At 38.0% G+C, this 13967-nt stretch overlaps 1 protein-coding gene across 4 annotated transcripts in view; it reads right to left on the reverse strand.

The window, feature by feature from the left end:
- NTRK2 (neurotrophic receptor tyrosine kinase 2) overlaps positions 1 to 9094 on the reverse strand; it is a 145324-nt gene extending 136230 nt beyond the window's left edge. Inside the window, exons 1-2 of one of the 4 annotated variants that reach the window (XM_072150869.1) lie at positions 8729 to 9094; positions 7266 to 7781 (exon numbers count right to left, since the gene is read on the reverse strand). In XM_072150869.1, the coding sequence (XP_072006970.1) occupies positions 7266 to 7474 (209 nt within the window). In that variant the 5' untranslated portion in view covers positions 7475 to 7781; positions 8729 to 9094. Of the gene's footprint in view, positions 1 to 7265; positions 7782 to 8248; positions 8596 to 8728 lie in introns of those variants that run through there. The other 3 variants (XM_072150868.1, XM_072150870.1, XM_072150867.1) reach the window with 3 other exon arrangements.
- Between the last annotated feature and the right edge of the window lie 4873 nt (positions 9095 to 13967).

Genomic DNA, 13967 nt, shown 5'->3' on the forward strand with positions numbered 1-13967 from the left:
ACTACTTTGGCTGTATGTTTAGGGTTGTCGTCATACTGAAAAGGGAACCTTTGCCCCAGTCTGAAGTCTGTTTCTACCAGGTTTTATGGCTTTAATTTTGAAAATTAGAAAAAGTTCAAGGGCTATGAAAACTTTTGCAACCACTTGCAATTGCAGAAATTCGGTAAATAAACCTCACTTCAGAATGTTAGGTATTCCTCCTCAAAAATGATTTCTTTCAGATTTGTGCAGTAGACAATATTTTTAAATAACTCTATAGACATAATAGGAAACTTATCAAGAGCTGACCCAGCTAAGATAGGAATACCTAAATATGTCTTAACTAGAGATGAGCGGACCCAAACTTCACGTTTCAGTTCGGGGTTTGCATGCACCCCCGCTGCGGAACCCAGACATGTTTGTTCAGCACCCAACCTGGCAAATTAACAACCATAGCTACTAGCCATGTCTGTGATTGGCCAAGGTGATACCCATGGCAGTTAAAAGATATTTCAAGATGTACCAGGAATAATGAGCACTGTCCAGTGCCTCTCAAACACTGTCCAAGTCAACTTTGGGTAAATGATTAAAAAATTGGGAAGGCGGTTAGTGAGCAATATCTATAATTAGAAATGTTAGTATTACTACATATATTTCTGAGCAGTATCTCATCATCCTGAAATCACGAAATATATTACCTCATACGTATATTACCTTCACTGCTTAGTATGTATTTCTTTACTGCATACTGCATTTCTGTACATTTTCTTAACTTATTTATCAATTAACAGGAATGCTGCTTGCAATTTCCATTCTTTTCTGATGAGCCACATGGCCATAAATGCCTGAACCGGCTATGTTGGTAAGTTGCTTATACAATCAACATTTCAATGTCATTCTACTTTAGTGCTGCTAATAACAGCATTAAGCAAAGTTCACTTAAGATATTTAAAGAGACATTGCACAAAACCTACAAGTAAGAAATGAATAATAAGTTAGGTTTATTCTTTTTCCTAGGTTCCAAAGACAACACAGTATCACAGCTTACAGTTGGAATTCTTTACAATCAGAACTGCAAGTCATGAAACATGCTCCTACAACAATTGGTACTCAACAGATTTAAAGGGGTATTCCCATGAAGACAAGATTCTTCAATATACACAGTATATTTAAATATATTTAAATAACACATTCTCTAATTCACTGTTATCAACAAAAATACATAAGTTAACAAATATAATTCCAACCTGTCTCTATCAGTCCTGGTGTATACAACTTCGATTGCCCCGGGAACCGACCGTAAATCAGAAATCTAAGGATGGGTAGGACAGATTGTTCTCCTGCTTGAAAATGCAGGGTGCTCCTCTCTGCATCGGCTCCTCCTATTGCATTCCAAGATGAGCTCACAAACATACACGAACACCCTTCCTGCTGGCAAGCAACAGTGTGAGGAGACTAACCCTACAAGCTACAGACAGATAAGGTCTCCAGGGGAGGGAGGCACAACAGAACTGACAGTGTATGTTATGGCTGAGATAGAAGAGCTGAGAATGTCGTTGTCATTGTGGATCTTATCATCTCTCATCTTTGCTCTGTCCAATCTCTCTTTCTGTGTGTTAGATACTAGTGAATGTTCAGAAGCTAAATAAAAGTGTATATAAACTTGGACGCTGATAATCTAAAGACATTGTCAGCACATAGTGGGGGGGATTTACTAATTCTGGCGTAAGCAGATCAGTCACCGGAAAGCACAGCCCGATGTTTTAATGTGGCGCACGGCTGTAAGTAAATAATGGATAGGTGGTAATAATCAGTTGTGCGCCATAAAAATGCCGACAGAAATGAAATGTGCACCAAAATCTTACATGGATTGCGCAAACTCATTGTAAATGATCTGTGACAATTCTACGGAAAAAAACGAAAGATCCCGGCATTTTTTAGGTGCAGAGACGATAATACATCTGCCCCAGTATGTCACAGCACTAGAGGGATCATAAAGTTTCTGGTTAAAGAGTCCCCTCCCACGCTCTGGAATTTTACGCTGACCAGCCTAGGGAGTGATAGGAGCTAAAACAGCATTAAAAATGAGGAAAATTGTAAAGTAAGGGGTTTAAAACTATCTTTAGTTTGTAAACATCACTAGGGGATTTAAGTTTGCAAATTTTCTTTCATGAGCAAACCTCTTTAAGAAATAGTTAAAGATCTTTTCTGAAAATAAACATAAAAAATCAGTTAATTGTTTAAATGTAGAAAAATAGAGATGGAAATGTTGAGACTACTACTGAAATTTGTCATCAATGGGGGAAATCTTAATTTTTATCCAGTAGTCAAAAGTATAACGAAAGCCTTACTTTTCAATTCATGGGCAGTTTTGTGTCTCTTTTCAAAAGTAGTGTCGGTCTCCACTGGCTAGTCAGATTGATCATTCAGAGTGGTTGTACCAAAAACTGACATAAGTTACAACACAAATTTGTACCAATTTCTAGCAGCCAAAGATTGTGTGCATGGAGTGCTGAAATTGTGGCCAATTTGTTACAAAGGCATGTGCTTCTTTGTAAACAAGTGCAGAGATGATTGAGAATGGGTATGTAAATCCAGTCATTATAGGTCCTCAAATATGTTTTATTGGTTCAAACTGTATATATGAAACTAGTAAGCTTAGAATATACAACACTAAATAGATTACAGAGGCATTTCTAGGTTATAACAATATGGCTTTCTTATGTCAAGGAGGTGTCTTAGCAAGTTGTGTATCAATGAGCCTTCTCCTTTTAATACGAACTCGTATGTACTGCAAAGTTAAAGGTTTACACTTTGCATGACTCTTCACTCCTTTTTTGTTATTTATTGATGTCAGTAATAAAAAAAAATTGTTACAGTATTTAGACACTGTTCACACTGCTGCTTTCCAACAGAGCCACCCCTGCTGTTATGATTCCTTGAGCAATAAAGTTACTTTATTATAGGTTGAGACTATTTCATATGCATAAATCAGCTACAGAAAGCCACAACTCCTGGCTACCACATTGTAGGCCCCTTGCTGTATAAAAATCTGTGGTTCAATAGAAAATTGGAGCTGATGCATATTACAACCAATAAAGTAGCAATTTTATGACTGCTTATGGACAAATCCTCCATATTTACTGCATCTGTCATTACAAAATGCCATCATAATAATTAAATAAGGAAAGGTCTGAAGGTTATACCATATACTCTTAAAATATTACTAGAATGATAAGGACAAGGTGAATATACAGAACATACTAAATTATATGATTACTTTATCATGGTAAGGATATGTACGATTGATCTGAAACTTATAATGGACCTCTTCCTACATTGCATTCATTCCTAATATTGCCTCAAAAAACTGAATAACAAAATCTGAAGGTGTGAAATCACCCCAACCTTGAGAAAGTAATAGTAAAGGTATATAATGTTTCTATACACAGTTCCACAGTTTTTATAATTTCTCTTAATAAATTAATTCTAGTACAACATTTCTGAATAATAGTCTTATATGAGGTGTTGACAGTTCTTGCTTGAATCTTTTACATTAAAGTGGCTCAATGAGAGAAGAACATGTTCCATGTGCACTAAAGAACTAGGGAAATCCTAACCTGCTGTGGTCAGGGGATTAAGATACAAAGTTAGTGCAGAATACTGAGTTTTTGCCTTGGGTCAGCCTAGCTAGTACTCTGCAATAACTATTTCAAATGTATTTTACGAAAGAGTAATGAATTCCACTTTTGCTTTCAATCTTTATACAGAAGAAGATATGTAAATATACTAGAATATTATTAAAAGGCAAAATCCAAACATGTTCTTTAATGAAATGTTAATACAATTCATCTGATTTGATTCCTTTTAATGTCCATGGGGTTTTAATATTAACAAATTGAAGTTTAAATGTTTTCATATATTTTCATATATGTACTGTATCTATATGTAAATGTGGAACCCACATATAGACAAAAAAAAAACAAAATTTATATGCATTTAATTTTCCTTGATGTTAAGTACATCATGTAACAAACTATAACAGTGATTTTGTGTAAAGGATGTTGTACCTATTGTACAAGTACATATGCACTGGTTTGTGTCGCTGGACTTTTTTTTAAATATAAGCCTTCCTGGGTGCAATAATATAGTAAAGGTTCTAAATGTATCTAAAATAAAGGTATCTAAAATAATTACATGAGACTTTTGTTTAGGATCGTGTAGGATTTGGATTCAGCACTCTTTGTTACAGGAAGAGACATTCTCAAGTTAAAAAAGCAGCATACTACACTTCTAAGTTGAAGAGGAGATTTTTGGTGGAAAAATCAGCAAAACATTTACGTAAAAGCTATTTGATAGCAAAAATGGCATGTTATTAACAAATGCTTTCAGATGTAGAAACACAATATGTATTATAAGTTTACATTTTTCATGCTTATTGTATATTTAGCAGTTAATATTGCCCCAGTGTGATCATCATGCAAAGACCTGGGCCATTAATGGGAATTTGTAATTATCCGTTACAGACGGTCCCCTACTTAAGGACACCCGACTTACAGACAACCCATAGTTACAGACAGACCCTTCTGACCTATGGGGAAGCTTTCTGAATGCTTTCCTATAGTCCCAGGCTGCAATGATCAGCTGCAAGGTGTCTGTAATGAAGCTTTATTGATAATCCCTGGTCCCACTACTGAAAAAATGTTTAACCTCACATTGTCACTGGGGCAAAAAATTTTTTTATCTGGATCTACAATTATAAAATATACAGTTTCAACTTACATACAAATTCAACTTAAGAACAAACCTCCGGACCCTTTCTTGTACGTAACCCGGGGACTGCCTGTACTATTATGCAATGCTTTCCACAGAATAAGAAACCTCTGCTGTGATTGTCTCATTATAGACAATTAAGATATGTAAGCAATAGATAAATAAATATAAGAGGATAGATAGGTAATAGAAGAGAGATTGTCAGATACAGTAGATAAATAGTCAGCAAACGCAATCATTTCATTTACAAAAAGCATTAAAAAGTAAATAAAGTGGTTTTATTGAGACTTTGGAGATTTCTATTATATGGTCTTATAGTTCCACTCACAAAAAAGCTTTTGACTAACACTTAATCTTTCCAAAATTCTCTAAACGTCCCCTGTGGGAATGACGCCTCCTAAACTGCAGTTCAATATTCAGTGGATTGTCATTCTGAATCAGATAAATAAGAAAATGCAAAATAACGATTAACTATATTAAAGACAAGTTAAGTGGGGAATGACCAGTAAACTGATTGATTTGCTTATATGATTTCTAATGCAATATCACAGGAATAATAATATTTAAAAAAATTACTTCATAATTGTAGTAGTAAAGTCAAACACATTAACACACGGACCACACCTTGAATAAAACCAGCAAACTACCATTCAAATATAAAGAAAGCAAAGTGTACATAAAGGCCAGACAGGTTATATCTTCCCATCAGCTCCTAATAATGGCTTTTTATTTAAGAGTATTATTCCAGAAGCAATTATATGTAGAACATTGTGGGGATTCAGGGTGAACTGAACATACAGAAAACTTGCTGAACTTCTGAATCACTAAAATGACATGTCAGACAATGGCTGTATGGGAGGACTAGCTTAGCACACCTTGGTTTAGTGTAAAAGTACACCCCACCTTCTATTCACATTATAACTCCAGACCGACACTATAAGGGTATGTTCACACATTCCAGATTTATTGCAGAAATATCTTCAGAACCCTTCAGGGCTCAGGACGTAGACGCCACTCACTGGTTTTAGCCATACTCCTGGCTGAACTCTCTTCATGTGAAACCCCATGAGGATCTGTCCATAAGATAGCTATGATCAGACTATAAAGTGAAAGTCACCCCTTCCTTCCAAATGCTAACATGTGTCATTACATTAGTAAGGTGTTACCCATAGCTAACCAGAATTACAGGTCAAATTGTGCAGATATGAGACTCTCCAACACTATCACATACAATCTTACTTGAGCATCCTAGATGTAACCAAAACCATTTCTAATATTTTACCATCCAAATGGGATCTGAAATAACCAGTATACAGTGTTTAAGAAACTCTAGTATAAGTACTGCAGATTCTGAGGTGTCATCAAGCAGCTAAATACCGAGAAAGTAGAGAGAGAGTAATAGAGGAAGGAGAAGCCTTATATGGGCTTAGCATGGAGAGGTGTAAGCAAAGAATCTACTACCACTCACAGTCACACTAGGAGTAACAGCAATACAGACTACACAGGGCTATGCCTCCCCCAAATTAGGATGCAGGGGTACGTTTCTGCAGAGCAAGTTTTCCGAAACATGATATATACTTTAAAGCAGACCTGCATTTCTTCAGTGGATTTGACTATTTCTTTCTGTCTGGAGCCTATTGATTTCCTGCTGCACTGAAGCACTGATGTTCTGGATAATAATACTATTAACATTATTACAGATCAGAAGGATATACTGTGAAACAGAGGTAATTGATCTATCAGTGGGATGTATGCTTGTAGTAATGAGATAAGGGTTTATAAATTAAGAAGCCTTCCAATGGGATCAAGTGTAAATGTGTAGATAGGGCTACAATCATGGTGTGAATGGGATGAATCTATACAAACTGGTTTATACCTTTTTAGGCATTATAAAAATACTTCTAGATATATAGAAATAAGTCATGCTGGTCCTATATGTAAGAATTGCTATAATAATTTTTCCATTTCCTGTACAGTCTAACCAGTGGTTCTGATAGGACATATGAAACATGTGAAGAGTACATAGATGTCACCACTGATTTGGTAAAGGCTAGAAAGGTAGGTGTCTGTAGGTGAATACAGCATGTATAATACATATAATATAATACATATAATACATAAGTCATTAAATGAATCTGTGCCTTGGATGTGGGAATATTGTGGTCTGGGCAGTAGCAGCAGCTTTTGGTACTTCAGACATACACACTGTGCAATAGCTTTGTGCAGCAATAGTAGCATATGGTGCACCAGACACCCGCACTATACCTTGTAAAATAAAGAGTCCTGATCTATGTAGGAGCAGCAGCATCAGGTGCTCCAGACACTGAGAGTCCTGTCATCAGATCCCTGCCCTGGGAATTGAACTATCCAGCAATTGAGATTTATTATCTAAAAGGTTTTAAAACCATATCAGTGAGAAGTCAAGTCAAATGAAATCACGCTCAGGCTTTTAAAGCTTTTCACCAGCAGCCATGTGAAAATAAACCCAATTATATGAGTTAAAGAATACCTACATTTCAGTGATGTTGGCAGCATGGGAGATGTTCTTCAGCACAGGAAAAGCTCCAATCCAGGGGGTCTTAACACATGAGATCCTTGTAGAGTCACAAGTGCAGGAATCAGGACAGGCCAGTGCCCTCCAAAATAACCCAAAGAAGATCCAGCAGGTGTAGCACCACGTTGGCGTTACATTGGGTCCATATTTCCCTTTCCAAAGGCCCATGATATCTGCCAGCTCCCGACGACCCTACAGAAGAGCAGGCAAATCCCTTATACCCCCAGTGCTGGTTGCAGAGCCTCCTGGTGTCACACAGCCTTTATAGGGTAGTGGGGGTCATAATCCTCAGCAGTAGCCTTGCTGTTAGGTGATTTGAAGCATTATAAGAGCCTCTGGACAAGTAGATACCAAGGATGAGGTGCAGGAGGCCTCTGCTGCTGAATCCTCGATGATGATGCTTCAGGCTGAGAGATGGTGGTACACTACAGGAGGAGGATGCTGTTGCTAACGCTCTTCTTCTCTAGAGCTCCCTCTGTAAGGAGAAGGCACAGATAAAGATGGGCACATCACAGCAGCAAACACTCTAACAACGCTATATATATATATATATATATATATATATATATATATATATATATATATATATATACAGAACAAGCAAGTGATGGACACATAAGAGTACTAAAGAGAGAACAAATTCAAGATCAGCAATATATATATATATAGAGCATCCACAAATCTTACCTTCACTCCCATCCCCATCTAATACATACTCCTCTAGGATAAACAAGTAGCAATCTAGCACCAGTATACATATATCTCCTATACATATTAATCAGGCTAAGCAAGCATCCACCAATATAATATAGCTCCCTCCCCCTATACATATGCTAAGCAAGCAGATAGCAATCTACTATATAATGAAAGTATAAACCTGACTCATCATTACACATAGGGCATTATTCACACGTCCAGTCTCTGCTGTAGTAATGGACTCACCAGATTTCCCAGCTATTCCATAGCATCAGTCATCTGCTGCATGTATAGATGGTTATCTCAGCACCTGCATCTACAGCAGTAACACTCAGCTCTGCTATGCATTGCTATCCTGTCTTATCCACAGTCAGTAAGCAGATGATCAGCACCAGCAGAGATGAGGAGAGCAGTGTCAGGGGAGAGCTCCTACCTGGGAGGCTGCAGTGATTTCAGCTGCTAGATACAGAGATGGATGGATTGCTCTGCACTGATCCAGCCTCAGCTTTTTACACACTGTCTTCTCTCCAGTGCTAATAATAAGTAGAGCTTCTCCCTCCCATCCCCATGCCAATAGCTGGGGAAGAACAAGTGACGTGAGCAGTGACTCAGGCTAATTCTCCTAGAGCCCAAAGGAGCAAGACAAAGCAACAAGAGGGGAGACCAGTGGGGGTTTGTCTTCATCAAGACACAATTCTGCCCTGCACACATGCATATAGCACTTACCTTCCACAAGCCTAGTATAGGGGGTCCAGGTTCTGCTCATGTGCTGCAAGGAATCCAGCTACACCTACACAAGACATTGCAGAGGACGTGATTGGAATGCATAAAGCCAAGGCTGTTTACCATGACAATTACCTGCTGCTATTAATATGCACATAAGGAGCTGCACACTGCATGAGCATTGCCATTGATCTGACACAAATAGCCACATCTGTGGGCTCCAGCTACTAAATCATGTATACTTTACAATGATTCATTTATGATTTAAAGGGCTTGAGGAGCCCTGCATGTGACCAGTGCTCTGAACATGTGCATGACATGTCAGATGTAAAGGCGTCAAAGCTCACTCATGTAACATGCAGCCCAGTGTGATGGAGAGATGAATGCATGCACTGCCCATCACACATTCAAGCTTATAGTATTAGAATGTCTGCCTGCCTGGGAATAAGCCTTTTCATTTGTGGTTTCAGATTTTTTTTTCCGCAGTAATTTAAAAGGAACAGAGAAATCTACCGCAATGACAGCTAGGATGTTCCGAGCCGTCAGGAGGACTCTGCTGACCTCTTGTGGTAGAAATAGGTACTACACAAGGATTGGGGATTGTTCTGATTACTCACATGATGTACCCTAATGTTGTGATACAAATTATAAACTGCATTGCCAATAAAAAAAGCGGATGAAGAAGAAAACGTTGGACTGCAATACTTTATTTTGTGTGTGTTTTATGTATAATAAAGATTGATATTAAATATTATTTTTGCTGTACCTTCTACATCAATTACCTGTGGTTTTCAATTTATTTATAATAATAATAATTCTTTATTTATATAGCACAGACAGATTCCGCAGCGCTGCACAGAACTTGCCAAACAAGTCCCTGTCCCCTATGGGGCTCACAATCTCATCAACCTACCAGTATGTTTTTGCGGGAGGAAACCAGAGGACCCAGAGGAAACCCATGCAAACACGGAGAGAACTCTTTGCAGATGTTGACCCTGGGACTTGAACCCAGGACTCCAGCGCTGCAAGGTAGCAGTGCTACCCACTCATCCACTGTGCGGCCCTATATATTTGCTTGTTGCCATTCAAGAAGAAACCACACGGTTTACTTCCAGGGGATAATGATCTCTAATCGTCATTTGAAAGATGCACAGGTACATGGCTTGTTACAGTTACAGAAAATGTAACTCTTCCTCATGATAACTAAGTGAAGGAGGAAAGAGCGGCACTCACCATAATGTGCAAAAAAGTCCTTTATTGTAGGTGCGAGGTACAGGGAAGTAGCGGGGCCTGGCGACGGGCCGTTTCGCGCTTGCTAGCGCTTTCTCAAACCATTGACCGGTTTGAGAAAGCGCTAGCAAGCGCGAAACGGCCCGTCGCCAGGCCCCGCTACTTCCCTGTACCTCGCACCTACAATAAAGGACTTTTTTGCACATTACGGTGAGTGCCGCTCTTTCCTCCTTCACTTAGCTTTTATGGACTGTTTTGCCTATAGCTGAGCACCACCACCTTGTCCGCTTACTGGGACTCCCCATACCAGGACGTACCATTGGAAGGCAGATTACTACCGGTATTCTATAAGAACTGGATAGTGCCCAGCAACCTCTCTAGTTGCATATCTTCCTCATGATAATATGTGACTATTTGTAATGACACGGAGCAAAAAATTAAATTGTCTCCCAAATACAGTAAACAGAGATCTTGAAAACTAAGAAGAAGTGATACAACTCTACAAGAAAATAGCACTTTTTATGTCATTCAGGCTTTAAAGGATACATATTTAAATATATATTTAAACATTTTTACATTGGACCAATGTGTTCTATACAGCATATACATAACATACATAGCATATAATGCTCCTAATTTTCATTTATTTATTGCAATGACATGCTGATGCTCCTTAAATGAAATACATTTCAAACTTAGAAAATATATAAAATTATATTTTACAACTTATGAAAATGTGGCCTTTTTACTATTCTCTGCCCCCCATATTCAAGACATTTCCATGCTTGTATTTTTTTCCATACATTTAATGTCTTTACATTGTTTATTTTCTTTAAAGGGAATTTGTCAGCTCTATATGCACATCTGAAAGGAATTTATTTAAAGGAAATATACCATCAAAATTCAGCAAGATAAATCAGGAACACTCATAAAAGAAGGCACTGTGATTGCGGTAATCTTCTAAAATCAAATTTGATCATTTTGCTAATGAGCCTTAAGAGCTCTGGTGGGTGTTTTCAGAGCCCCTAAATGCTTCAGATTAATAGGCTGTTGCAATGAGCAGAGCAGGTCTCTACTTCCCCTTCACGTCCTGCTGCTGGAAGATTAAACTGGCAGAGGGACGAGTTAGAGAAAGGGGGGTTAGATAAAGTATGTTCTGCTCATGATAAAAGCCTGTGAATCTTCAGAACTGAGGGTCTTCAGACTCACTAGAATAAATTCATAAGTTCAATTTGAGTCCATGGATAACATACATGAGAATACTATCATATAGAACAAACCTGCACAGCTAAAGAGTAATATAAAGGTACCAAAAAACGGCCAACACACTATAGTGACAAATGTACCAAACAAGAGAGACCAAGAGAAGTGTGTATAGGCCATATATTTTTTGGCCTATACACACTTCTCTTGGTCTCTCTTGTTTGCAACATATATAAGAATATTACCAAAATCACTGTGCCTGGAGTATGTGCCCCCGGTTTATCAGCTTTGATTTTGATGGTAGATTAAGGTTAAATGTCCTATATCATGAGTATACCTTTCTTGAAGAAAAAAACTACATTTTTATTTATGTGTAGATGTGAATTTCAGCTTACTATAAGTGTACCCGTGAGGTCAAGTATATCCTCTCTTGCCCAGTTTGATCATTCACGCTTAGCATTTACCGATAATATCCTTTCCCGGTGAAACTAGAATACAGGGTGCACTGGACCTCGAGGCCATGTTCATTATGTACTGGAATGTCATTTGCATACAAATAAGTGAAGATTTTTCAGCAATCGGGAAACAGAGAAGTGGACAGGTTCCCTTTAAAGTTCCGTATGACCTGCATCGGGTTAGGTTGGGCACAGAGAATAAGTAGTTGGGGTTCATGTCAACCTGCCATCTTCATAACACTACACATTGGGGCTGTTGATCTTCTTCCCGATCTCTTGAAGAACAGACTTGTATAGTTTGAATTCTTTTTCACTTACTTTACATGATAATTCAAACATCTCCACTGAAACAAACAGTGTGACACAATACAAAAGTCCTAAGACACTTTCCTTGTATATTGTAAACACTTAGTAAATCAGATAAATCAGGATAATAAAAAGACACCTTAGTTCTCTATTCCTTTATTGTTTTTTGTTTCTAATTTTCCAAGTTTAGATGGGACTTGGATTTTCAACATGTCACTGGGCCCACTACAGAATCTGGCAGATGACATTGACATACAGATGAGTCAAACCTCCAGTTCTGTCTCTTTTACTCTGTCACCTTGTGCTAGATCACGTACGTTCTTAAAATGTGTTACACTAAATGTCTCCAGCATACAAGTTTGACAACAAAGATAAAGAGGATTACACAGTCTAGACAGTGGGTATAGCCAGAGTCTTTTGGGCATAAGTGATTATTGTCTTATCTGAATCACTTTACTACAAAGGAAAATGCAGAATCTATGGGATACATTGTCATACACTGCAAAAAAAAGTTTCATATGTGATGTTTTCTTAATGCAAAAAGAACATCTATCTTTGTGAACCAATCCAGAGGAGTAAATCTTCATAAATGGAGTGAAGAGTAATGACAATACTCATCATCTGTAAAAGTTACTGGGACTGACATCCTACAGCAATGGCTGGAATCAAAGATAACTCCTAACTCCACTTATTCACCTGTTAGATACTGTGGCCAGTGCTAATATAATAATAATAATAATAGTAAAAATAATGTAATAATTATAGCTGTATTGCATATTACCTTTGCCCCTTTTCATAAGGGTTGAGCTGAGCCGGAATGGGTCCAGGTTGCAGTGATATAATTACAACTGCAGACACATTGGTGCTCATTTACTTACCTGTCCGACGGAGTTCAGAGAAAGTGCATTGTCCGACGATAATGCACAGTGCTGCAATTCACTAAGATTGTGCGTTCGATATCCTGCATGTGTCGCTTCCCCGCTCAGGTCCGATGGAGTTCACCATCTTTATAGTGGTGCAGGTAAGTGCTTGGTCTTGTGACACAATTTGAATGTTAAATCGTCTGACGGCACGCCCCCATAATTGTGTCGCATGAAAGCCAGGGCAGCTGTGCCACAAAAAGAATTGCATGCGCCATAATCCCAGTGTAGACACTTGCTAAATACCTGTCGAAGCTGTGCAATCCCCTGAAAATGGCGCACAATCCGATAAAAGTGCGCTCCGCGACCCCTAGTAAACCAGCCCCATTCTTTTTTATTAAACTTTGTCGTGGTAGCTGACAATCTCCATTGCCCTTCTGATACCGAACAATGTTCTGTGATAGACACTTCACACAAAAGTTCTTACTTTTCTATTATCAATTGGCGATTTTGTGTAAAACTACATTAATCTTGGGGCAAGTGTATCATATATGAAAGAGGTTACCTACAGATCCATGTAAATTTCAGCAATTGTCCATTCGTATGAGAAAAGCTGGCATCCTGCCATTGTGTCAAACGTTTATATAATATAATTATATTAAGACTCCCAAACGCTGACATGAAAGAACCCATGAGAGTGCCTCTGCAAGTACCTCTGTGCACCTCTGCTTCAGAGAACGGCTTGCCAAAGCTTGTGGCACTGAAGACTGTAATCTTATCCACCTCCCTAAAGGGTAATGTGGCTTTAAAAAGTCTTAAAAGCTAAAAATAAGTTAAAAGATTTTTTTTTTAATTTTAGCTATTTTTATCTGGTAGCAATGTGGTGTTATATTAAAACAGACATTTCAATAGTGCTTGGAACCACATTCTATAAATTTTAATATAAAATCACATTTTTTACATGGGTGTAGACTAGCATTCATCAGGTTTTTTAGTTTATTTTATATTGAGTTTATCATGTGTTTTTTACTATTATGTTTATTTTCTATCCCTTAAAGCGAACCTACCACCACAATTCTACCTATAAAGGTAGATCGGGTGGTAGGTGGATGTATGGTACGTGACAATAGCCTTTTTTAGAGCTAATCCTCACATCCTGCTATCTTTTTAAAACTTTAATACCCTAAT

Source organism: Engystomops pustulosus, chromosome 1 (genome assembly GCF_040894005.1).
Source record: "Engystomops pustulosus chromosome 1, aEngPut4.maternal, whole genome shotgun sequence".
NCBI lineage: Eukaryota > Metazoa > Chordata > Amphibia > Anura > Leptodactylidae > Engystomops > Engystomops pustulosus.